General features: G+C 49.3%; 1 protein-coding gene across 1 annotated transcript in view; it reads left to right on the forward strand.

The window, feature by feature from the left end:
• The window catches only part of OBSCN (obscurin, cytoskeletal calmodulin and titin-interacting RhoGEF), a 655,700-nt gene extending 629,252 nt beyond the window's left edge, over positions 1 to 26,448 (forward strand). Inside the window, exons 111-115 of the mRNA XM_069730488.1 lie at positions 10,337 to 10,560; positions 13,254 to 13,329; positions 14,667 to 14,810; positions 24,415 to 25,501; positions 25,634 to 26,448. Coding sequence (XP_069586589.1) covers positions 10,337 to 10,560; positions 13,254 to 13,329; positions 14,667 to 14,810; positions 24,415 to 24,574 — 604 coding nt within the window. The 3' untranslated portion in view covers positions 24,575 to 25,501; positions 25,634 to 26,448. The remainder of the gene's footprint in view (positions 1 to 10,336; positions 10,561 to 13,253; positions 13,330 to 14,666; positions 14,811 to 24,414; positions 25,502 to 25,633) is intronic.
• Positions 26,449 to 27,162: the final 714 nt, after the last annotated feature.

Below are 27,162 nucleotides of genomic sequence, written 5' to 3' on the forward strand. Positions count from 1 at the left end.
CATCATCTATCACACGGTGTACTCTGCACACATCACATACAAGGTACAGATCTCTGGTATCACACCCATCATCTATCACACGGTGTACTCCGCACACATCACATACATGATACAGATCTCTGGTATCACACCCATCATGTATCACACGGTGTACTCCGCACACATCACATACATGGTACAGATCTCTGGTATCACACCCATCATCTATCGCACGGTGTACTCCGCACACATCACATACATGGTACAGATCTCTGGTATCGCACCCATCATGTATCACACGGTGTACTCCGCACACATCACATACATGGTACAGATCTCTGGTATCACACCCATCATGTATCGCACGGTTTACTCCGCACACATCACATACATGATACAGATCTCTGGTATCACACCCATCATCTATCGCACGGTGTACTCCGCACACATCACATACATGATACAGATCTCTGGTATCACACCCATCATGTATCGCACGGTGCACTCCGCACACATCACATACATGGTACAGATCTCTGGTATCACACCCATCATCTATCGCACAGTGCACTCCGCACACATCACATACAAGGTACAGATCTCTGGTATCACACCCATCATCTATCGCACAGTGTACCCCGCACACATCACATACATGGTACAGATCTCTGGTATCACACCCATCATCTATCGCACAGTGTACCCCGCACACATCACATACATGGTACAGATCTCTGGTATCACACCCATCATCTATCGCACAGTGTACCCCGCACACATCACATACATGGTACAGATCTCTGGTATCACACCCATCATGTATCACACGGTGTACTCCGCACACATCACATACATGGTACAGATCTCTGGTATCACACCCATCATCTATCGCACAGTGTACCCCGCACACATCACATACATGGTACAGATCTCTGGTATCACACCCATCATCTATCGCACAGTGTACCCCGCACACATCACATATATGGTACAGATCTCTGGTATCACACCCATCATGTATCGCACAGTGTACTCCGCACACATCACATACATGGTACAGATCTCTGGTATCACACCCATCATGTATCACACGGTGTACTCTGCACACATCACATATATGGTACAGATCTCTGGTATCACACCCATCATCTATCACACGGTGTACTCCGCACACATCACATACATGGTACAGATCTCTGGTATCACACCCATCATCTATCACACGGTGTACTCTGCACACATCACATACATGGTACAGATCTCTGGTATCACACCCATCATCTATCACACGGTGTACTCCGCACACATCACATACATGGTACAGATCTCTGGTATCACACCCATCATCTATCGCACGGTGTACTCCGCACACATCACATAAATTGTACAGATCTCTGGTATCACACCCATCATCTATCGCACGGTGTACTCCGCACACATCACATACATGGTACAGATCTCTGGTATCACACCCATCATCTATCACACAGTGTACTCCGCACACATCACATACATGGTACAGATCTCTGGTATCACACCCATCATCTATCACACGGTGTACTCTGCACACATCACATACAAGGTACAGATCTCTGGTATCACACCCATCATCTATCACACGGTGTACTCCGCACACATCACATACATGATACAGATCTCTGGTATCACACCCATCATGTATCACACGGTGTACTCCGCACACATCACATACATGGTACAGATCTCTGGTATCACACCCATCATCTATCGCACGGTGTACTCCGCACACATCACATACATGGTACAGATCTCTGGTATCACACCCATCATGTATCGCACGGTTTACTCCGCACACATCACATACATGATACAGATCTCTGGTATCACACCCATCATCTATCGCACGGTGTACTCCGCACACATCACATACATGATACAGATCTCTGGTATCACACCCATCATGTATCACACGGTGTACTCCGCACACATCACATACATGGTACAGATCTCTGGTATCACACCCATCATGTATCACACGGTGTACTCCGCACACATCACATACAAGGTACAGATCTCTGGTATCACACCCATCATGTATCACACGGTGTACTCCGCACACATCACATACATGGTACAGATCTCTGGTATCGCACCCATCATGTATCGCACGGTGTACTCCGCACACATCACATACATGGTACAGATCTCTGGTATCACACCCATCATCTATCGCACGGTGTACTCCGCACACATCACATACATGGTACAGATCTCTGGTATCACACCCATCATCTATCGCACGGTGTACTCCGCACACATCACATACATGGTACAGATCTCTGGTATCACACCCATCATGTATCGCACGGTTTACTGCGCACACATCACATACATGATACAGATCTCTGGTATCACACCCATCATGTATCGCACGGTGTACTCCGCACACATCACATACAAGGTACCGATCTCTGGTATCACACCCATCATGTATCGCACGGTGTACTCCGCACACATCACATACATGATACAGATCTCTGGTATCACACCCATCATGTATCGCACGGTGTACTCCGCACACATCACATACATGGTACAGATCTCTGGTATCACACCCATCATGTATCGCACGGTGTACCCCGCACACATCACATACATGGTACAGATCTCTGGTATCACACCCATCATGTATCACACGGTGTACTCCGCACACATCACATACATGATACAGATCTCTGGTATCACACCCATCATGTATCGCATGGTGTACTCCGCACACATCACATACAAGGTACCGATCTCTGGTATCACACCCATCATGTATCGCACGGTGTACTCCGCACACATCACATACATGATACAGATCTCTGGTATCACACCCATCATGTATCACACGGTGTACTCCGCACACATCACATACATGATACAGATCTCTGGTATCACACCCATCATGTATCGCACGGTGTACTCCGCACACATCACATACATGATACAGATCTCTGGTATCACACCCATCATGTATCGCACGGTGTACTCCGCACACATCACATACAAGGTACCGATCTCTGGTATCACACCCATCATGTATCGCACGGTGTACTCCGCACACATCACATACATGGTACAGATCTCTGGTATCACACCCATCATGTATTGCACGGTGTACTACGCACACATCACATACATGGTACAGATCTCTGGTATCACACCCATCATGTATCGCACGGTTTACTCCGCACACATCACATACATGGTACAGATCTCTGGTATAACACCCATCATCTATCACACAGTGTACTCCGCACACATCACATGCATGGTACAGATCTCTGGTATCACGCCCATCATCTATCACACGGTGTACTCCGCACACATCACATACATGGTACAGATCTCTGGTATCACACCCATCATGTATCGCACGGTGTGCTCCACACATCACATACATGGTACAGATCTCTGGTATCACACCCATCATGTATCGCACGGTGTACTGCTATGATAAGGTAATTCAGTACCACAATGGACATAGAGGTCAGAGCACATACAGTGACCTGACAATAACCCAAAAACATAGAACGAGCTCTGAGACGTGGGAACTCTGCTGACCGCAATCCCTAATCCTCTCCAACCACACTAGAGGCAGCCGTGGATTGCGCCTAACGCTCCCTATGCAACTCGGCACAGCCTGAGAAACTAGCTAGCCTGAAGATAGAAAATAAGCCTACCTTGCCTCAGAGAAATACCCCAAAGGAAAAGGCAGCCCCCACATATAATGACTGTGAGTTAAGATGAAAAGACAAACGTAGAGATGAAATAGATTTAGCAAAGTGAGGCCCGACTTTCTGAACAGAGCGAGGATAGGAAAGGTAACTTTGCGGTCAACACAAAACCCTACAAAAACCACGCAAAGGGGGCAAAAAGACCCTCCGTCCTGAACTAACGGCACGGAGGTACACCCTCTGCGTCCCAGAGCTTCCAGCAAGCAGGAAAAAACAAATAGACAAGCTGGACAGAAAAAACAGCAAACAAAATAGCAAAGCAGAACTTAGCTATGCAGAGCAGCAGGCCACAGGAACGATCCAGGAGGAAACATGTCCAATACTAGAACATTGACTGGAGGCCAGGATCAAAGCACTAGGTGGAGTTAAATAGAGCAGCACCTAACGACTTCACCACATCACCTGAGGAAGGAAACTCAGAAGCCGCAGTACCACTTTCCTCCACCAACGGAAGCTCACAGAGAGAATCAGCCGAAGTACCACTTGTGACCACAGGAGGGAGCTCTGCCACAGAATTCACAACAGTGTACTCCGCACACATCACATACATGGTACAGATCTCTGGTATCACACCCATCATGTATCGCACGGTGTACTCCGCACATATCACATACATAGTACAGATCTCTGGTATCACACCCATCATCTATCGCACGGTGCACTCCGCACACATCACATACTGTAATAATTATAGGGGATAACTCAGGAGACTCTTTGCGTGGAACAAGACAACTACAGGACACAGTTTTATAAGTGGTAAAGTCTAGTTCAAATAATATCTTAGCTCAACCAGAGACGCCTGGTTAATAGTCTCAGGTTTTTGCAGAGCAGAAACAGCTTACATGTCCAGCAAATGCAGATGGAAGTAAACACGAGCAGCAGATGAAGGATTCCTGGAACTGGTGTATGCAGCAGGAACTCAGAGCAGAGTAGCAGGATCACCACACAGGTTCACAGGAGCAGGTGTAAAGCCAGGGAGTAATCAGAGGTCAGGAGCTGGATGCAAGGCAGAATACTCTAGCACACACTGAAGGCTGGGGTGGAATTATATAGCAGGAAGTGCACATGAGACCAAAGACGCCATCTTGGAAAAGGGCAGTAATGCACAAAAGGTAAAAAATGTTCAGAGTCCTGACACATACATGGTACAGATCTCTGGTATCACACCCATCATCTATCGCACGGGGCACTCCGCACACATCACATACAAGGTACAGATCTCTGGTATCACACCCATCATCTATCGCACGGTGCACTCCGCACACATCACATACATGGTACAGATCTCTGGTATCACACCCATCATCTATCGCACGGTGTACTCCGCACACATCACATACATGGTACAGATCTCTGGTATCACACCCATCATGTATCGCACGGTGCACTCCGCACACATCACATACATGGTACAGATCTCTGGTATCACACCCATCATGTATCGCACAATGTATTCCGCACACATCACATACATGGTACAGATCTCTGGTATCACACCCATCATCTATCGCACGGTGCACTCCGCACACATCACATACAAGGTACAGATCTCTGGTATCACACCCATCATCTATCGCACGGTGCACTCCGCACACATCACATACAAGGTACAGATCTCTGGTATCACACCCATCATCTATCGCACGGTGCACTCCGCACACATCACATACATGGTACAGATCTCTGGTATCACACCCATCATCTATCGCATGGTGCACTCCGCACACATCACATACAAGGTACAGATCTCTGGTATCACACCCATCATCTATCGCACGGTGCACTCCGCACACATCACATACATGGTACAGATCTCTGGTATCACACCCATCATCTATCGCACGGTGCACTCCGCACACATCACATACAAGGTACAGATCTCTGGTATCACACCCATCATCTATCGCACGGTGCACTCCGCACACATCACATACATGGTACAGATCTCTGGTATCACACCCATCATGTATCGCACGGTTTACTCCGCACACATCACATACATGGTACAGATCTCTGGTATCACACCCATCATCTATCGCATGGTGCACTCCGCACACATCACATGCATGGTACAGATCTCTGGTATCACACCCATCATGTATTGCACGGTGTACTCCGCACACATCACATACATAATACAGATCTCTGGTATCACACCCATCATGTATCACACGGTGTACTCCGCACACATCACATACATGGTACAGATCTCTGGTATCACACCCATCATGTATCGCACGGTGTACTCCGCACACATCACATACATGGTACAGATCTCTGGTATCACACCCATCATCTATCGCACAGTGTACCCCGCACACATCACATACATGGTACAGATCTCTGGTATCACACCCATCATGTATCGCACGGTGCACTCCGCACACATCACATACATGGTACAGATCTCTGGTATCACACCCATCATCTATCGCACGGTGCACTCCGCACACATCACATTCATGGTACAGATCTCTGGTATCACACCCATCATGTATCACACGGTGTACCCCGCACACATCACATACATGGTACAGATCTCTGGTATCACACCCATCATCTATCGCACGGTGTACTCCGCACACATCACATACATGGTACAGATCTCTGGTATCACACCCATCATGTATCGCACGGTGTACTCCACACACATCACATACATGGTACAGATCTCTGGTATCACACCCATCATCTATCACACAGTGTACTCCGCACACATCACATACATGGTACAGATCTCTGGTATCACGCCCATCATCTATCACACGGTGTACTCCGCACACATCACATACATGGTACAGATCTCTGGTATCACACCCATCATGTATCGCACGGTGTACTGCTATGATAAGGTAATTCAGTACCACAATGGACATAGAGGTCAGAGCACATACAGTGACCTGACAATAACCCAAAAACATAGAACGAGCTCTGAGACGTGGGAACTCTGCTGACCGCAATCCCTAATCCTCTCCAACCACACTAGAGGCAGCCGTGGATTGCGCCTAACGCTCCCTATGCAACTCGGCACAGCCTGAGAAACTAGCTAGCCTGAAGATAGAAAATAAGCCTACCTTGCCTCAGAGAAATACCCCAAAGGAAAAGGCAGCCCCCACATATAATGACTGTGAGTTAAGATGAAAAGACAAACGTAGAGATGAAATAGATTTAGCAAAGTGAGGCCCGACTTTCTGAACAGAGCGAGGATAGGAAAGGTAACTTTGCGGTCAACACAAAACCCTACAAAAACCACGCAAAGGGGGCAAAAAGACCCTCCATCCTGAACTAACGGCACGGAGGTACACCCTCTGCGTCCCAGAGCTTCCAGCAAGCAGGAAAAAACAAATAGACAAGCTGGACAGAAAAAACAGCAAACAAAATAGCAAAGCAGAACTTAGCTATGCAGAGCAGCAGACCACAGGAACGATCCAGGAGGAAACAGGTCCAATACTAGAACATTGACTGGAGGCCAGGATCAAAGCACTAGGTGGAGTTAAATAGAGCAGCACCTAACGACTTCACCACATCACCTGAGGAAGGAAACTCAGAAGCCGCAGTACCACTTTCCTCCACCAACGGAAGCTCACAGAGAGAATCAGCCGAAGTACCACTTGTGACCACAGGAGGGAGCTCTGCCACAGAATTCACAACAGTGTACTCCGCACACATCACATACATGGTACAGATCTCTGGTATCACACCCATCATGTATCGCACGGTGTACTCCGCACATATCACATACATAGTACAGATCTCTGGTATCACACCCATCATCTATCGCACGGTGCACTCCGCACACATCACATACTGTAATAATTATAGGGGATAACTCAGGAGACTCTTTGCGTGGAACAAGACAACTACAGGACACAGTTTTATAAGTGGTAAAGTCTAGTTCAAATAATATCTTAGCTCAACCAGAGACGCCTGGTTAATAGTCTCAGGTTTTTGCAGAGCAGAAACAGCTTACATGTCCAGCAAATGCAGATGGAAGTAAACACGAGCAGCAGATGAAGGATTCCTGGAACTGGTGTATGCAGCAGGAACTCAGAGCAGAGTAGCAGGATCACCACACAGGTTCACAGGAGCAGGTGTAAAGCCAGGGAGTAATCAGAGGTCAGGAGCTGGATGCAAGGCAGAATACTCTAGCACACACTGAAGGCTGGGGTGGAGTTATATAGCAGGAAGTGCACAAAGACGCCATCTTGGAAAAGGGCAGTAATGCACAAAAGGTAAAAAATGTTCAGAGTCCTGACACATACATGGTACAGATCTCTGGTATCACACCCATCATCTATCGCACGGTGCACTCCGCACACATCACATACATGGTACAGATCTCTGGTATCACACCCATCATCTATCGCATGGTGCACTCCGCACACATCACATACAAGGTACAGATCTCTGGTATCACACCCATCATCTATCGCACGGTGCACTCCGCACACATCACATACATGGTACAGATCTCTGGTATCACACCCATCATCTATCGCATGGTGCACTCCGCACACATCACATACAAGGTACAGATCTCTGGTATCACACCCATCATCTATCGCACGGTGCACTCCGCACACATCACATACATGGTACAGATCTCTGGTATCACACCCATCATCTATCGCACGGTGCACTCCGCACACATCACATACAAGGTACAGATCTCTGGTATCACACCCATCATCTATCGCACGGTGCACTCCGCACACATCACATACAAGGTACAGATCTCTGGTATCACACCCATCATCTATCGCACGGTGCACTCCGCACACATCACATACATGGTACAGATCTCTGGTATCACACCCATCATCTATCGCACGGTGCACTCCGCACACATCACATACAAGGTACAGATCTCTGGTATCACACCCATCATCTATCGCACGGTGCACTCCGCACACATCACATACATGGTACAGATCTCTGGTATCACACCCATCATCTATCGCACGGTGTACTCCGCACACATCACATACATGGTACAGATCTCTGGTATCACACCCATCATGTATCGCACGGTGCACTCCGCACACATCACATACATGGTACAGATCTCTGGTATCACACCCATCATCTATCGCACGGTGTACTCCGCACACATCACATACATGGTACAGATCTCTGGTATCACACCCATCATGTATCGCACGGTGCACTCCGCACACATCACATACAAGGTACAGATCTCTGGTATCACACCCATCATCTATCGCACGGTGCACTCCGCACACATCACATACATGGTACAGGTCTCTGGTATCACACCCATCATCTATCACACGGTGTACTCCGCACACATCACATACATGGTACAGATCTCTGGTATCACACCCATCATCTATCGCACGGTGCACTCCGCACACATCACATACAAGGTACAGATCTCTGGTATCACACCCATCATCTATCGCACGGTGCACTCCGCACACACATCACATACAAGGTACAGATCTCTGGTATCACACCCATCATCTATCGCACGGTGCACTCCGCACACATCACATACATGGTACAGATCTCTGGTATCACACCCATCATCTATCGCATGGTGCACTCCGCACACATCACATACAAGGTACAGATCTCTGGTATCACACCCATCATCTATCGCACGGTGCACTCCGCACACATCACATACATGGTACAGATCTCTGGTATCACACCCATCATCTATCGCACGGTGTACTCCGCACACATCACATACATGGTACAGGTCTCTGGTATCACACCCATCATCTATCGCATGGTGCACTCCGCACACATCACATACATGGTACAGATCTCTGGTATCACACCCATCATCTATCGCACGGTGTACTCCGCACACATCACATACATGGTACAGATCTCTGGTATCACACCCATCATGTATCACACGGTGTACTCCGCACACATCACATACATGGTACAGATCTCTGGTATCACACCCATCATCTATCGCACGGTGCACTCCGCACACATCACATACATGGTACAGATCTCTGGTATCACACCCATCATCTATCGCACGGTGTACTCCGCACACATCACATACATGGTACAGATCTCTGGTATCACACCCATCATGTATCGCACGGTGCACTCCGCACACATCACATACATGGTACAGATCTCTGGTATCACACCCATCATCTATCGCACGGTGTACCCCGCACACATCACATACATGGTACAGATCTCTGGTATCACACCCATCATGTATCGCACGGTGCACTCCGCACACATCACATACATGGTACAGATCTCTGGTATCACACCCATCATCTATCGCACGGTGCACTCCGCACACATCACATACATGGTACAGATCTCTGGTATCACACCCATCATCTATCGCACGGTGCACTCCGCACACATCACATACATGGTACAGATCTCTGGTATCACACCCATCATGTATCGCACGGTGCACTCCGCACACATCACATACATGGTACAGATCTCTGGTATCACACCCATCATCTATCGCACGGTGTACTCCGCACACTTCACATGTATCACACACATCGTCCATATCTCCAGTATCACACCCGTCACGTATCGCGGCTCGCACTGATTCTCGCTTTCCTGCCTTGTCCCTCCAGGGTCTCGTACTCGGAGCTGGACGTCCGCGACTACCTGTGGCAGATCGTGAGCGCGGTGGAGTTCCTGCATGACCGGCACATCCTGCACCTGGACCTGAGGGCGGAGAACATGGTGGTCACCGAGCACAAGCTGCTGAAGCTCTTGGACTTTGGAAATGCCCAGTACTACTGCTCTGAAAAAGTGATCACGCCCCAGAGATACACAGACTTCCTGGAGACCATGGGTACGAAAATGGGACTGCGCACACGGGGAGAGAGTGGGTAATGGGGCATCATGACTGTTGGCGGAGGTCAGAGGTCGTGCTTAGAGGCAACATTAACTTTCAGGTTAAGGGTCAGAGGTCAGGAGGGTTCAGCTGTACAGCTAGAGCTCAGAGTTAGGAATCCTCTTAAAGGGGTTGTCCACCTTCTGGGACAATTCTTACCTACATTAATTTATTTTTTGAGCTAAAAAAAATCATTTTTGCACTTGGGTTTGATAAGAAATGTATCAGCGTTTCTGTGTACAGCTGTTGAGCTGTCTGATGAAACCGCAGAACCCTCAGTGAGCTCCTCCTGCCGGCCTCACGATGAGGTGAGACTCTGGTCTGTTGTCTCTGCTGATTTATGGCCACAGACAACATCAAAGATGGAAGTGTCAGGAACTGTGGAAATAAAGCTCATTAAAAAATTATTTTAGCCACAAATACATGAATTTAAGAAAAAAAATGTCCTCAAAGGTGAACGAGCCATTTAAGATCTCAGATCCAAGTCGGGTTTGGCTTCAAAGGTCGGGTCAGTCTCTGGCCTGAGGTCGGGTTTGGGTTCAGAGGTCGGTCAGTCTCTGGCCTGAGGTCGGGTTTGGGTTCACAGGTCGGGTCAGTCTCTGGCCTGAGGTAGGGTTTGGGTTCAGAGGTTGGGTCAGTCTCTGGCCTGAGATCGGGTTTGGGGTCACAGGTCGGGTCAGTCTCTGGCCTGAGGTCGGGTTTGGGGTCACAGGTCGGGTCAGTCTCTGGCCTGAGGTAGGGTTTGGGTTCAGAGGTTGGGTCAGTCTCTGGCCTGAGGTCAGGTTTGAGTTCAGAGGTTGGGTCAGTTTCTGGCCTGAGGTCGGGTTTGGATTCAGAGGTTGGGTCAGTCTCTGGCCTGAGGTTGGGTTTGGGTTCAGACGTCGGGTCAGTCTCTGGCCTGAGGTCGGGTTTAGGTTCACAGGTCGGGTCAGTCTCTGGCCTGAGCTCGGGTTTGGGTTCACAGGTCGGGTCAGTCTCTGGCCTGAGATCGTGTTTGGGTTCAGAGGTCGGGTCAGTGTCTGGCCTGAGGTCGGGTTTGGGTTCACAGGTCGGGTCAGTATCTGGCCTGAGGTCGGGTTTGGGTTCACAGGTCGGGTCAGTCTCTGGCATGAAATTGGGTTTGAGTTCAGAGGTCATGTCAGTCTCTGGCCTGAGCTTGGGTTTGGGTGTACAGGTCGGCTCAGTTTCTGGCCTGGGGTCGAGTTTGGGTTCAGAGGTCGGCTCAGTCTCTGGCTTGAGGTCGGGTTTGGGTTCAGAGGTCGGGTCAGTCTCTGGCCTGAGGTTGGGTTTGGGTCCAGAGGTCGGGTCAGTCTCTGGCCTGAGGTCGGGTTTGGATTCAGAGGTTGGGTCAGTCTCTGGCCTGAAGTCGTATTTGGATTCAGAGGTCAGTCATTCTCTGGCCTGAGGTCAGGTATGGGTTCACAGGTCGAGCCCGGTTCTGGCCTGAGGTCAGTTTGGGTTCAGAGGTCAGGTCAGTCTCTGGCTTGAGGTCGGGTTTGGGTTCAGAGGTTGGTCAGTCTCTGGCCTGAGGTCGGGTATAGGTTCACAGGTCGGGTCAGGCTCTGGCCTGAGGTCGGTTTGGGTTCAGAGGTCAGGTCAGTTTCTGGCCTGAGGTCGGGTTTGGGTTCACAGGTCGGGTCAGTCTCTGGCCTGAGGTTGGGTTTGGGTTCAGAGGGCGGTCAGTCTCTGGCCTGAGGTCGGGTTTGGGTTCACAGGTCGGGTCAGTCTCTGGCCTGAGGTTGGGTTTGGGTTCAGAGGGCGGTCAGTCTCTGGCCTGAGGTCGGGTTTGGGTTCACAGGTCGGGTCAGTCTCTGGCCTGAGGTTCCGATTTGGTTCAGAGGTTGGGTTTGGGTTTAGAGGTCGGGTCAGTTTCTGGCCTGAGGTCGGGTTTGGGTTCAGAGGTTGGGTCAGTCCCTGGCTTGAGGTCGTGTTTGGGTTCAGAGGTTGGGTCAGTCTCTGGCCTGAGGTTGGGTTTGGGTTCAGAGGTCGGGTCAGTTTCTGGCCTGAGGTTGGGTTTGGGTTCAGAGGTCGGGTCAGTCTCTGGCCTGAGGTTGGGTTTGGATTCAGAGGTTGGGTCAGTCTCTGGCCTGAAGTCGTATTTGGATTCAGAGGTCAGTCATTCTCTGGCCTGAGGTCAGGAATGGGTTCACAGGTCGGTCAGTCTCTGGCTTGAGGTCGGGTTTGAGTTCAGAGGTCGGTCAGTCTCTGGCCTGAGGTCGGGTATGGGTTCACAGGTCGGGTCAGTCTTTGGCCTGAGGTTGCGATTTGGTTCTGAGGTCGGGTTTGGGTTTAGAGGTCGGGTCAGTTTCTGGCCTGAGGTCGGGTTTGGGTTCAGAGGTTGGGTCAGTCTCTGGCCTGAGGTCGGGTTTGGGTTCACAGGTCGGTCAGTCTCTGGCCTGAGGTCGGTTTGGGTTCAGAGGTCAGGTCAGTCTCTGGCCTGAGGTCGGGTATGGGTTCACAGGTCGGGTCAGTCTTTGGCCTGAGGTTGCGATTTGGTTCTGAGGTCGGGTTTGGGTTTAGAGGTCGTGTCAGTTTCTGGCCTGAGGTTGGGTTTGGGTTCAGAGGTTGGGTCAGTCTCTGGTTTAGGTTCCTGGTTGAAATCACATGGGAAGTTTCTGCTTTGTCATTTACCTATTGTGTCTCGTCCTCAGCTCCGGAGCTGCTGGAGGGGCAGGGGGCCGCACCGCCCACCGACATCTGGGCAGTGGGGATCACCGCATTTATCATGTGAGTGTTACTACATACCACCCCGGTTTAAGGACTACAATTCCCATAATGGAGAGCAACAGAACATAGTAACATAGTAACATAGTTAGTAAGGCCGAAAAAAGACATTTGTCCATCCAGTTCAGCCTATATTCCATCATAATAAATCCCCAGATCTACGTCCTTCTACAGAACCTAATAATTGTATGATACAATATTGTTCTGCTCCAGGAAGACATCCAGGTCTCTCTTGAACCCCTCGACTGAGTTCGCCATCACCACCTCCTCAGGCAAGCAATTCCAGATTCTCACTGCCCTAACAGTAAAGAATCCTCTTCTATGTTGGTGGAAAAACCTTCTCTCCTCCAGACGCAAAGAATGCCCCCTTGTGCCCGTCACCTTCCTTGGTATAAACAGATCCTCAGCGAGATATTTGTATTGTCCCCTTATATACTTATACATGGTTATTAGATCGCCCCTCAGTCGTCTTTTTTCTAGACTAAATAATCCTAATTTCGCTAATCTATCTGGGTATTGTAGTTCTCCCATCCCCTTAACTAACATGCTTCATACACATACAGAATCAGCTGAGGACGGCAACAGAATCCTGGAGTCTCACTGCAGCTCTGGAGGTGACTAGAGTATAAGACATGATGTATCAGCAGAATAGTGACCGCAACTTTGGAGGTGACTGGAGGATTAGGCTACTTTCACACTAGCGTTTTTCGGCGGACATCGCAATGCGTCTTTTAGGAGAAAAAAACGCATCCTGCAAAGTTGTTTGCAGGATGCGTTTTTTCCCCATAGACTTACATTAGCGACGCATTGCGACGTATCGCCACACGTCGCAACCGTCGTGCGACGATTGCGTCATGTTTTGGCGCACTGCTGCCACAAAAAATGTTACATGTAACGTTTTTTGTGCATCTAGTCCGCCATTTTCGACCCCGCATGCGCGGCCGAAACTCCGCCCCTTCCTCCCAGGACCTTACAATGGGGCAGTGGAAGCGTCGTAAGACTGCTTCCGCTGCCCACGTTGTGCTTTTCTTTCACAGCATGCGTCGGCCCGACGCACTGCGACGGGCCCGTACCGACGCTAGTGTGAAAGCAGCCTAAGACACAATGTATCAGCAGAATAGGGACTGCAGCTCTGGAGGTGACTGGAGGATAAGACACGATCTAACAGCAGAATAGTGACTGCAGCTCTGGTGGTGACTGGAGGGTGTATAGCTCCCATGTACACCCATGATGTGACACGTGTATACACTGCACCTAGACGCTCCCCATATACAGCGTTCCTCCGGCTGTGGCCGGTAATAAGAGTCAATGGTCTGATCACACAGGATCCTTTCTTGCAGGTTGAGTGCGGATCTTCCCTTCTGCTCGGATTCGGGGCTGGAGTCAGAGATAAAGAAGGGACTGGTCAGATTTGGTCGCTGCTACGCCGGGTTGTCGGGAGGAGCCGTCCGCTTCCTGCAGAGCACATTATGGGCAAATCCCTGGTATGAGCCTGACCCTGTCCTCCCCATTCACCTCCGCTGGACATGATGATATTATCCGTGAAGGGCTCGGCCTAGCAGCAGCACAATGATGAGGGATCAGTGATTAGTCCCATAGATCTCGTCCTGCCAAGCACCTGACAGCCGCGCTTTCTGGCCAATGTAATACGGGGTTTAGTGGTGAACTGTTATGGACCTGGTGGTTAGGAGCACCCGGAACGACCTGATGGTTAAACTCACACAGGACAAGCTCTGGGAAGTGGGAGCTCTGCTGACCGCAACCCCTAATCCTATCACACAACTAGAAATAGCCGTGGAGCGTACCTAACTCGGCCTAGACGCCTCTTCACAGCCTAAGAGCTAACTAGCCCTAAAGATAGAAAATAAAGCCTACCTTGCCTCAGAGAAATTCCCCAAAGGAAAAGGCAGCCCCCCACATATATTGACTGTGAGTTAAGATGAAAGTCACAAACACAGAAATGAAACAGGTTTCAGCAAAGGGAGGCCAGACTTACTAAACAGACTGAGGATAGGAAAGGTATCTTTGCGGTCAGCACAAAAAACTACAAAAAGACCACGCAGAGTGTGCAAAAAGACCTCCGCACCGACTCACGGTGCGGAGGTGCCACTCTGCATCCCAGAGCTTCCAGCTAGCAAGGCAAAATCATGATAACCAGCTGGACAAGGAAAGAATGAACAAATAATTAACTAGCAGGGACTTAGCTTCTGCTGAAGTAGACAGGTCACCAGAAAGATCCAAGAGCGAACTGAACCAGTACAAGAACATTGACAGCTGAAATGGAGTAACGATCTGAGTGGAGTTAAATAGAGCAGCCAGTCAAAGACTAAACTACGTCACCTGTGGAAGGAACCTCAGAAGCAGCAGCTCCACTCACAGCCACCAGAGGGAGTCCATGGACAGAACTCGCCGAAGTACCATTCATGACCACAGGAGGGAGTTCGATAACAGAATTCACAACAGTACCCCCCCCTTGAGGAGGGGTCACCGAACCCTCACCAGAGCCCCCAGGCCGATCAGGATGAGCCAAATGAAAGGCACGAACTAGATCGACAGCATGAACATCAGAGGCAAAAACCCAGGAATTATCTTCCTGACCATAACCCTTCCACTTGACCAGGTACTGGAGTTTCCATCTCGAAATACGAGAATCCAAAATCTTCTCCACCACATACTCCAACTCCCCCTCGACCAACACCGGGGCAGGAGGATCAACGGAGGGAACCATAGGCGCCACGTATCTCCGCAACAACGACCTATGGAACACATTATGGATGGCAAAAGAAGCTGGAAGGGCCAAACGAAATGACACAGGATTGAGAACTTCAGAAATCTTTTACGGACCAATGAAACGAGGCTTAAACTTAGGAGAGGAAACCTTCATAGGAACATGACGAGATGACAACCAAACCAAATCCCCAACATGAAGTCGGGGACCAACACAGCGCCGGCGGTTAGCGAAACGTTGAGCCTTCTCCTGGGACAAAGTCAAATTGTCCACCACGAGTCCAAATCTGCTGCAACCTGTCCACCACCGTATCCACACCAGGACAGTCCGAAGGCTCAACCTGCCCTGAAGAGAAACGAGGATGGAAACCAGAATTACAGAAAAAAGGCGAAACCAAAGTAGCCGAGCTGGCCCGATTATTAAGGGCGAACTCAGCCAAAGGCAAGAAGGACACCCAATCATCCTGATCAGCAGAAACAAAGCATCTCAGATATGTTTCCAAAGTCTGATTAGTTCGTTCGGTTTGGCCATTTGTCTGAGGATGAAAAGCCGAAGAAAAAGACAAATCAATGCCCATCTTAGCACAAAAGGACCGCCAAAACCTCGAAACAAACTGGGAACCTCTGTCCGAGACGATGTTCTCTGGAATGCCATGCAAGCGAACCACATGCTGGAAAAACAATGGCACCAAATCAGAGGAGGAAGGCAATTTAGACAAGGGTACCAAATGGACCATCTTAGAGAAGCGATCACAAACCACCCAAATGACCGACATCCTTTGAGAGAGGGAGATCTGAAATAAAATCCATGGAAATATGCGTCCAGGGCCTCTTCGGGACCGGCAAGGGCAAAAGCAACCCACTGGCACGAGAACAGCAGGGCTTAGCCCGAGCACAAGTCCCACAGGACTGCACAAAAGAACACACATCCCGTGACAAAGAAGGCCACCAAAAGGGTCTAGCCACCAAATCTCTGGTACCAAAGATTCCAGGATGACCCGCCAACACCGAACAATGAACCTCAGAGATAACTCTACTAGTCCATCTATCAGGGACAAACAGTTTCTCCGCTGGACAACGGTCAGGTCTATCAGCCTGAAACTTCTGCAGCACGCGCCGCAAATCAGGGGAGATGGCAGACAAAATTACCCCCTCTTTGAGAATACCCGCCGGCTCAGGAACACCCGGAGAGTCAGGCACAAAACTCCTTGACAGGGCATCAGCCTTCACATTCTTAGATCCCGGAAGGTATGAAACCACAAAATCAAAACGGGAGTAAAAAAGCGACCATCGAGCCTGTCTAGGATTCAACCATTTGGCAGACTCGAGATAAGTCAAATTATTGTGATCCGTCAAGACCACCACGCGATGTTTAGCTCCTTCAAGCCAATGTCGCCACTCCTCGAATGCCCACTTCATGGCCAACAACTCTCGATTGCCAACATCATAATTGCGCTCAGCAGGCGAGAATTTTCTAGAAAAGAAGGCACATGGTTTCATCACCGAGCCATCAGAACTTCTTTGCGACAAAACAGCCCCTGCTCCAATCTCAGAAGCATCAACCTCGACCTGAAACGGGAGCGAAACATCTGGCTGGCATGACACAGGGGCAGAAGAAAAACGACGCTTCAACTCCTGAAAAGCCTCTACAGCCGCAGAGGACCAATTGACCACATCAGCACCTTTCTTGGTCAAATCAGTCAACGGTTTAGCAACACTAGAAAAATTAGCGATGAAGCGACGGTAAAAATTAGCAAAGCCCAGGAACTTCTGCAGGCTCTTCACAGATGTTGGCTGAGTCCAATCATAAATGGCCTGAACTTTAACAGGGTCCATCTCGATAGTAGAAGGGGAAAAAATGAAACCCAAAAATGAAACCTTCTGAACCCCAAAGAGACCTTTCGACCCCTTCACAAACAAGGAATTCGCACGAAGGACCTGGAACACCATTCTGACCTGTTTCACATGAGACTCCCAATCATCCGAAAAGACCAAAATATCATCCAAATATACAATCATGAATCTATCCAGGTACTCTCGGAAGATGTCATGCATAAAGGACTGAAACACAGATGGAGCATTAGAAAGCCCGAATGGCATAACCAGGTACTCAAAATGGCCCTCGGGCGTATTAAATGCTGTTTTCCATTCATCGCCATGTTTAATTCGCACAAGATTATACGCCCCTCGAAGATCTATCTTGGTGAACCAACTTGCCCCCTTAATCCGAGCAAACAAATCAGACAGCAGCGGCAAAAGCTACTGAAATTTGACTGTGATCTTATTAAGAAGGCGGTAATCAATACAAGGTCTCAAAGAGCCATCCTTCTTGGCCACAAAAAAGAACCCTGCTCCCAACGGTGATGACGACGGGCGAATATGACCTTTCTCCAAGGATTCCTTTATATAACTCCGCATAGCGGCGTGCTCTGGCACAGATAAATTAAACAGTCGGCCCTTAGGAAACTTACTACCAGGAATCAAATTAATAGCACAATCGCAATCCCTATGAGGAGGTAAGGCACCGGATTTGGGCTCTTCAAATACATCCCGGTAATCTGACAAAAACTCAGGGACTTCAGAAGGAGTGGAAGGGGAAATTGACAGCAATGGAACATCACCATGTACCCCCTGACAACCCCAGCCGGACACAGACGTAGATTTCCAATCCAATACTGGATTATGGACCTGTAGCCATGGCAACCCCAAAACGACCACATCATGCAGATTATGCAACACCAAAAAGCGAATATCCTCCTGATGTGCAGGAGCCATGCACATGGTCAATTGAGTCCAGTACTGAGGCTTATTCTTGGCCAAAGGCGTAGCATCAATTCCTCTCAATGGAATAGGATACTGCAAGGGCTCCAAGAAAAAACCACAGCGCCTGGCAAACTCCAAGTCCATCAAATTCAGGGCAGCGCCTGAATCCACAAATGCCATTACAGAATAGGACGACAGAGAGCAAATCAGAGTAACGGACAAAAGAAATTTAGACTGTACCGTACCAATGGTGGCAGACCTAGTGAACCGCTTAGTGCGCTTAGGACAATCGGAGATAGCATGAGTGGATTCACCACAGTAAAAACACAGCCCATTCCGACGTCTGTGTTCTTGCCGTTCAGCTCTGGTCAAAGTCCTATCACATTGCATAGGCTCAGACCTATCCTCAGAGAATACCGCCAAATGGTGCACAGCTTTGCGCTCACGCAAGCGCCGATCGATCTGAATGGCCAAGGACATAGACTCATTCAGACCAGCAGGCGTGGGAAATCCCACCATGACATCCTTAAGGGCTTCAGAAAGACCCTTTCTGAAAATTGCCGCCAGGGCACACTCATTCCACTGAGTAAGCACAGACCACTTTCTAAACTTCTGACAGTACACTGTTGTGATAGGCAATTCAGTATCACAATGGACATAGCGGTCAGAGCACATACAGTGATCTGACAATAACCCAAAATAATAGAACGAGCTCTGAGACGTGGGAACTCTGCAGACCGCAATCCCTAATCCTCTCCAAACAACACTAGAGGCAGCCGTGGATTGCGCCTAACTCTGCCTATGCAACTCGGCACAGCCTGAGAAACTAACTAGCCTGAAGATAGAAAATAAGCCTACCTTGCCTCAGAGAAATACCCCAAAGGAAAAGGCAGCCCCCCACATATAATTACTGTGAGTTAAGATGAAAAGACAAACATAGGGATGAAATAGATTCAGCAAAGTGAGGCCCGACTTTCTTAACAGAGCGAGGATAGGAAAGATAACTTTGCGGTCTACACAAAACCCTAAAGAAAACCACGCAAAGGGGGCAAAAAGACCCTCCGTACCGAACTAACGGCACGGAGGTACACCCTTTGCGTCCCAGAGCTACCAGCAAAACAATTAGACAAGCTGGACAGAAAAAATAGCAAACAAATAGCAAAGAAGAACTTAGCTATATAGAGCAGCAGGCCACAGGAATGATCCAGGGAAAAACAAGTCCAACACTGGAACATTGACAGGAAGCATGGATCAAAGCATTAGGTGGAGTTAAGTAGAGAAGCACCTAACGACCTCACCAGATCACCTGAGGGAGGAAACTCAGAAGCCGCAGTACCACTTTCCTCCACAAACGGAAGCTCCCAGAGAGAATCAGCCGAAGTACCACTTGTGACCACAGGAGGGAGCTCTGCCACAGAATTCACAACAGTACACCTCCGCTTCATCCTGACCCTGACACAAAGCCAGCAAGATTTTATCTGCCTGATCCACTGAATTTGGTTCATCATAAAGCAATCCAAGCGCCAGAAAAAACGCATCTACATCACGCAATGCAGGATCTCCTGGCGCAAGGGAAAATGCCCAGTCTTGAGGGTCACCACGCAACAAAGAAATAACGATTTTTACTTGTTGAACGGGGTCACCAGAGGAGCGGGGTTTCAAAGCTAGAAACAATTTACAATTATTTTTGAAATTCAGGAACTTAGATCTATCCCCAGAAAACAAATCAGGAATTAGAGCCTAGAATTCCAACATCGGATTCTGAACCACAAAATCTTGAATGTTTTGTACCCTTGCAGTGAGATGATCCACACAAGAGGACAGACCTTGTATGTCCGTATCTACACCTGTGTCCTGAACCACCCAGAGGTTAAGGGGAAAAGAAAGACAAAAAACACTGCAGAGAAAAAAAATGGTCTCAGAACTTCTCTTATCCCTCTATTGAGATGCATTAATACTTTGGGCCAGCTGTACTGTTATGGACCTGGTGGTTAGGAGCACCCGGAACGACCTGATGGTTAAACTCACACAGGACAAGCTCTGGGAAGTGGGAGCTCTGCTGACCGCAACCCCTAATCCTATCACACACACTAGAAATAGCCCTGGAGCGTACCTAACTCGACCTAGACGCCTCTTCACAGCCTAAGAGCTAACTAGCCCTAAAGATAGAAAATAAAGCCTACCTTGCCTCAGAGAAATTCCCCAAAGGAAAAGGCAGCCCCCCACATATATTGACTGTGAGTTAAGATGAAAGTCACAAACACAGAAATGAAACAGGTTTCAGCAAAGGGAGGCCAGACTTACTAAACGGACTGAGGATAGGAAAGGTATCTTTGCGGTCAGCACAAAAAACTACAAAAAGACCACGCAGAGTGTGCAAAAAGACCTCCGCACCGACTCACGGTGCAGAAGTGCCACTCTGCATCCCAGAGCTTCCAGCTAGCAAGGCAAAATCATGATAACCAGCTGGACAAGGAAACAATGAACAAATAATTAACTAGCAGGGAGTTAGCTTCTGCTGGAGTAGACAGGTCACCAGAAAGATCCAAGAGCGAACTGAACCAGTGCAAGAACATTGACAGCTGGCATGGAGTAACGATCTGAGTGGAGTTAAATAGAGCAGCCAGCCAAAGACTAAACTACGTCATCTGTGGAAGGAACCTCAGAAGCAGCAGCTCCACTCACAGCCACCAGAGGGAGTCCATGGACAGAACTCGCCGAAGTACCATTCATGACCACAGGAGGGAGTTCGATAACAGAATTCACAACAGTGAACCTCAGCTTTTCCTTCTCCCTAAAGAACCTTTTTGGTCTTGAGCTAAAGTGATCTGGAGACAACAGGAGGGATCTGAGAGCGGGGATCACAGTCCGGACATCGGAGCGGAGACGTGATAATAAAGGAGGGGATGACTGGTGGCAACTACATCACAACCGTGAGCGGGAAACTGGATGACCAAGGACTGAAGCAGACTCCAATTTCACCCCAGGTCGGAGGACAGTAGGTCACGTCTCACCAAGAACTCATTCTATGAGGATCTGTCCAAAGGGCGAGAAACAAATGTAAGGATGTTGGATTTGTTCATCTCCAGGTCGAATTTCTTCAGCCATTGAGTGGAAAGTCTGCTGAAGAGAGGGGTCTGTTCTGTAATCCTTCTTGGTGGAGTCAGACCTGCACTGTGACTAGATCTTCATAGCTGGCCTGGGACATTATATTAGGGACTCGCCAACCTCCAGACTGTGAGGTTCAATCTCTTCAGGTCCTGGCACAGTTAAGTGCACCAAGACATTGACTCGGTGGAGACTCCAGTAAAACCCTCAATTCATCTGAATAATTGGCAAAAACATGTCCTGGTAGCTGGCATGGACAGGAGACAGATGGGTTCAGTGTGTCACCATCTGCATTTAAGTCCTCCAGGCGGTGATCCGGCACACGAAGGATTTCACACTTTGCTGCTTCAGTGGAATATCTGTGGTGCCATACTTGGACATTAGCTGATAAACGCTTGCTCTGAAGACCTCTTATTGCATTTTTGGTCATCTATTCCAGTGCTTGACCTTGATAAGGATTTGGGAAAGGTTGGGGTCATTCCATGTAGAAGTATGTTCTTTAGCTTTGACATAAGCCGCCATGACATGTTCTCCATTCCTTCCACTCGGCAGCAGAGGACCTGAGATTCCAGGTGAGCAGTTGCAGTTCTTTGGTTCTTATGGTGCGCTTGTCCTCCACAGATGCTCAGCTATTCTTAGAGGTTTTCTGTGAAGCAAGAAAATGGGAATGTGAAGGTAGATGTCACAGAAGTCCAGAGAGGTCATGAAATTCTGGATCTCATGGTCTCTATCCTGAATCTGATATTGATTTTCCATTTAGTGAAGGCTCAGAGGCCTGGGGTGGGGAGAGCCAGGACCTTCAGTTCTAGATATTGTGGAATGGAGTCTTCACGCTTGTCCTAATGTAAAGAGCGGTGCTGAGAAATCTGTGCAGTAGTCCAACTGGCCGATATTCAGAACTGAAGACGAGATCACACTTTGCAGCTCAGAAGAGAGTTTGACTTTCTGGTGTCAGGCGATGGGTTTTAATGCATGAGTCCGCCATCTAATTTGCATCGCACCTTCCGACTCTTCTCCGACAGAAGGCTCTAGGCTCCATAGATGTGGACACTTGATAATCCCCAACCTGATGGACGTCACTCTTCTCAGCTTTTTCCTCAGCGGAGTGATCAGCAGCCAGCGGTCACCATGATTTCGCACCAGCTGGGAGCTTCAGACACCAACGATCAGACTTTCCCTATAGAAGAGACAACTCATTGCTGCAGACGTTCTTGGACATACGATTGGCCAATCTCATACAGATGGTTCACCAGAGATGTGACGCAGATGACAACCGCAGCACATGTTGCTCACTATCCAGTGCAGAAAATCGCAATATATGCAGCTGAAACACGTCCTATGGTGGTTGCTGAAGACGTAAGAACAATCCGATGTTCCAGGATTATCTCTCTTGTAGACCCGACATGTCCTAGCACAGCGTAGAATAAGTAGAAATATGCATTTCTGTCAGGCTGTGAACACTACAAGTGTCTGACAATAGAAATCTGTATTGTGAAATCCTTAACAAAATTCCAGGAAGGTGCAAGGGGCCGTCTGTGGTGCAACGTGGAGGAAAGTCATCCCACCTGGTCTCAGAACAAACCATGAAGGGTTATTTCTGTCCTACCCAATTCCACATCGGGAGGTGAGCAAGGCAGGAGCCGCCACATCTACTGCAACCTGCCAGGACGCGCCGCCACGTCTACTGCAACCTGCCAGGACGCGCCTCCACGTCTACTGCAACCTGCCAGGACGCACCGCCACGTCTACTGCAACCTGCCAGGACGCGCCTCCACGTCTACTGCAACCTGCCAGGACGCACCGCCACGTCTACTGCAACCTGCCAGCACGTGCCTCCACGTCTACTGCAACCTGCCAGGACGCGCCTCCACGTCTACTGCGACCTGCCAGGACGCGCCTCCACGTCTACTGCAACCTGCCAGGACGCACCGCCACGTCTACTGCAACCTGCCAGCACGTGCCTCCACATCTACTGCAGCCTGCCAGGATGCGCTGCCACGTCTACGGCAACCTGCCAGGACGCGCCGCCATGTCTTCTGCAACCTGCCAGGACGCGCCGCCACGTCTACTGCAACCTGCCAGGACGTGCCGCCATGTCTTCTGCAACCTCCCATTCGGATTAACCCTTTATTGGTGTTCACAGACTGCTTTGCATAAGCGGAGGCTGCGCAGAGGCAGATCAGAGTGGAAGCTGCAGAGCTCACAGCTCCATCAGGACTGGTGGGTGAGGAGCCATGTCTATGAATCTGTGCATTAGAAAAGGCAGGAGATATTTCAGCTGCAATGTGCACCAGTGGATGTGGCGCGTTGTGGTTGGCGACCTCTTCCTTGCTGAGCCTCACTGTAACACTATTATTGTGCTGCTAATAGGGCGATCTACTGTGGTATCACTCAGTGTCACACGTTACCTCCCTGTACTCCATCACCGCTCCCCCGTTGCATCAGTGCTTACAGTAACATCATGTTTTTCTTCTGCTTTGTCAACTCCAGGGGTCGGCCATCTGCATCTGACTGTCTGAAGATGCCATGGCTGCAGGAAGCTGGACTGGCCACATCACAGGAACCACCGGTCTTATTTCCCAGTGTGACCCTGAGGAGCTTCCTGCAGGAGAGGAGGAGGCGCGAGGCGGCAGCGCAGAAGATGCAGTGACCTCTAGAGTCTTCCTGAAGAAAGCCGCCACACCAGGAAGAGCCAGCAGCACAACACCCCCATGTACAACACCTAATGTACAACACCCCATGTACAACACCCCATGTACTGCGCTCCTTTCTTTATGTCACATCTCAGGACAGGAGGCTCCTGCCATTGTTTGTACTTCCTTCTCTCCTATAACTGCCTCTCTTGTCTGCTAGGGAGTCTGTGCAGGGGCTGGGCGAATGTGAGCTGCACCCCACTCCACTGTTGGTCAGTCATAGCCCCCGGGACTGTAACACAAGCAGCAGCCATAGTCATAGGTTAAGGTTTACACGGTATGCAAAGCCCTCAGTTCCATGGTTTATGCAGCAGCCATAGCCTTCAGGTCGATGGTACGTTCAGCAGCCATAACCCTCAGGTCCATGGTTTATGCAGCAGCCATAGCCCTCAGGTCCATGGTTTGTTCAGCAGCCATAGCCCTCAGGTTCATGGTTTAGCAGCCATAGCCCTCAGGTCCATGGTTTATGCAGCAGCCATAGCCCTCAGGTCCATGGTTTGTTCAACAGCCATAGCCCTCAGGTCCATGGTATGTTCAGCAGCCATAGCCCTCAGGTTCATGGTATGTTCAGCAGCCATAGCTCTCAGGTCCATGGTATGTTCAGCAGCCATAGCCCTCAGGTTCATGGTATGTTCAGCAGCCATAGCCCTCAGGTTCATGGTATGTTCAGCAGCCATAGCCCTCAGGTCCATGGTATGTTCAGCAGCCATAGCTCTCAGGTCCATGGTATGTTCAGCAGCCATAGCCCTCAGGTTCATGGTATGTTCAGCAGCCATAGCTCTCAGGTCCATGGTATGTTCAGCAGCCATAGCCCTCAGGTCCATGGTATGTTCAGCAGCCATAGCTCTCAGGTCCATGGTATGTTCAGCAGCCATAGCCCTCAGGTACATGGTATGTTCAGCAGCCATAGCTCTCAGGTCCATGGTATGTTCAGCAGCCATAGCCCTCAGGTTCATGGTATGTTCAGCAGCCATAGCTCTCAGGTCCATGGTACGTTGAGCAACTATATCCCTCAGGTCCATGGTACGTTCAGCAGCCATAGCCCTCAGGTTCATGGTTTGTTCAGCAGCCATAGCCCTCAGGTTCATGGTTTAGCAGCCATAGCCCTCAGGTCCATGGTTTATGCAGCAGCCGTAGCCCTCAGGTCCATGGTTTGTTCAACAGCCATAGCCCTCAGGTTCATGGTATGTTCAGCAGCCATAGCCCTCAGGTCCATGGTATGTTCAGCAGCCATAGCTCTCAGGTCCATGGTACGTTGAGCAACTATATCCCTCAGGTCCATGGTACGTTCAGCAGCCATAGCCCTCAGGTTCATGGTTTGTTTAGCAGCCATAGCCCTCAGGTCCACGGTATGTTCAGCAGCCATAGCCCTCAGGTCCTTGCTTCGTTCAGCAGCCATAGCCCTCAGGTCCTAGTTCATGTGGTGGCCATAGCTTCCGGAACTGTGGTACATGCAGCTCTCCAGTGTGCGGTGTTCTCATACAGCCATTATAGAAATCCTTGTAGGACGTGACAATTCCAGTGTGCAGTTTCTGTGTGAACATTTAGTAACCACCATGTTGGAGAACATGACGTGAGTTCTGGCGGATGCAGCCGATCTCGGAGTGGATGGCTTTATGCCACTTCAGGCTTCACCCACTTCGTCGGCTGACAGTTGCTCCGTACCGTTTTCCAGCAGTTTTTTTATAATTATTATGGTCTTTTTTGTTTATTTAGAGCTAAGGGAACAGAGTTTATCTCCTGTCACTGAAAATCACATTTATAACCAGTTTATTGTGGTCAGATTTGTCTGTTTGAACTTTTTTCAATAAAGTTTTAAGTAATTTGGCAATTGGATGATGGTTTATTAGTGAAAAAGTTATGAGAACTGTATCAGTCATATTTCATTTTTTCACACGTGGAGGTCAGTCAGTTACACTGTGCTGTGACAGGGAGGAGGGAGAGGAAGCTGCAGTCCATGTGTTTGTGCTTCTCATGCTGTGAGAGGCAGGAGGGGGGTGAAGCTGCAGTTCTACTGCTTCAACCTGTGTTTGTGGTTCTATCCATAAACAGAGAAATGATGAGGGAACACTTACCGTATATACTTGAGTATAAGCCCAGATTTTCAGACCATTTTTGGGGGCTGAAATTGCCCCTCTCAGCTTATACTCGAGTCATACCCAGGGGTCGGCGGGGGAGGGGGAGCGGGGGCTGTCTAATTATATTCACCTGCTCCTGGTGCGGTCCCTGGCTCCCCAGCTAATTCCTGTACTAAGCGGTCACATGGTACCGCTCATTACAGTAATGAATATGCGGCTCCACCTCCCATAGGGGTGGAGCCGCATATTCATTACTGTAATGAGCATTAACGGTGACCGCTCAGTACAGGAAGAAGCTGCGGCGCCGGGGAAGCAGGGACCGCACCAGGAGCACTGCACTGCGCGATATTCACCTCTCCCCGTTCCGGCACTGCTCCGTTTTCAGCATCTTCTGCAGTGACGCTCAGGTCAGAGGGCGCGGTGAGGTGGTTAGTGCACGCCCTCTGCCTGAACGTCAGTGCAGAAGA

The sequence above is a fragment of the Ranitomeya imitator genome, chromosome 6, assembly GCF_032444005.1.
Source record: "Ranitomeya imitator isolate aRanImi1 chromosome 6, aRanImi1.pri, whole genome shotgun sequence".
Lineage (NCBI taxonomy): Eukaryota > Metazoa > Chordata > Amphibia > Anura > Dendrobatidae > Ranitomeya > Ranitomeya imitator.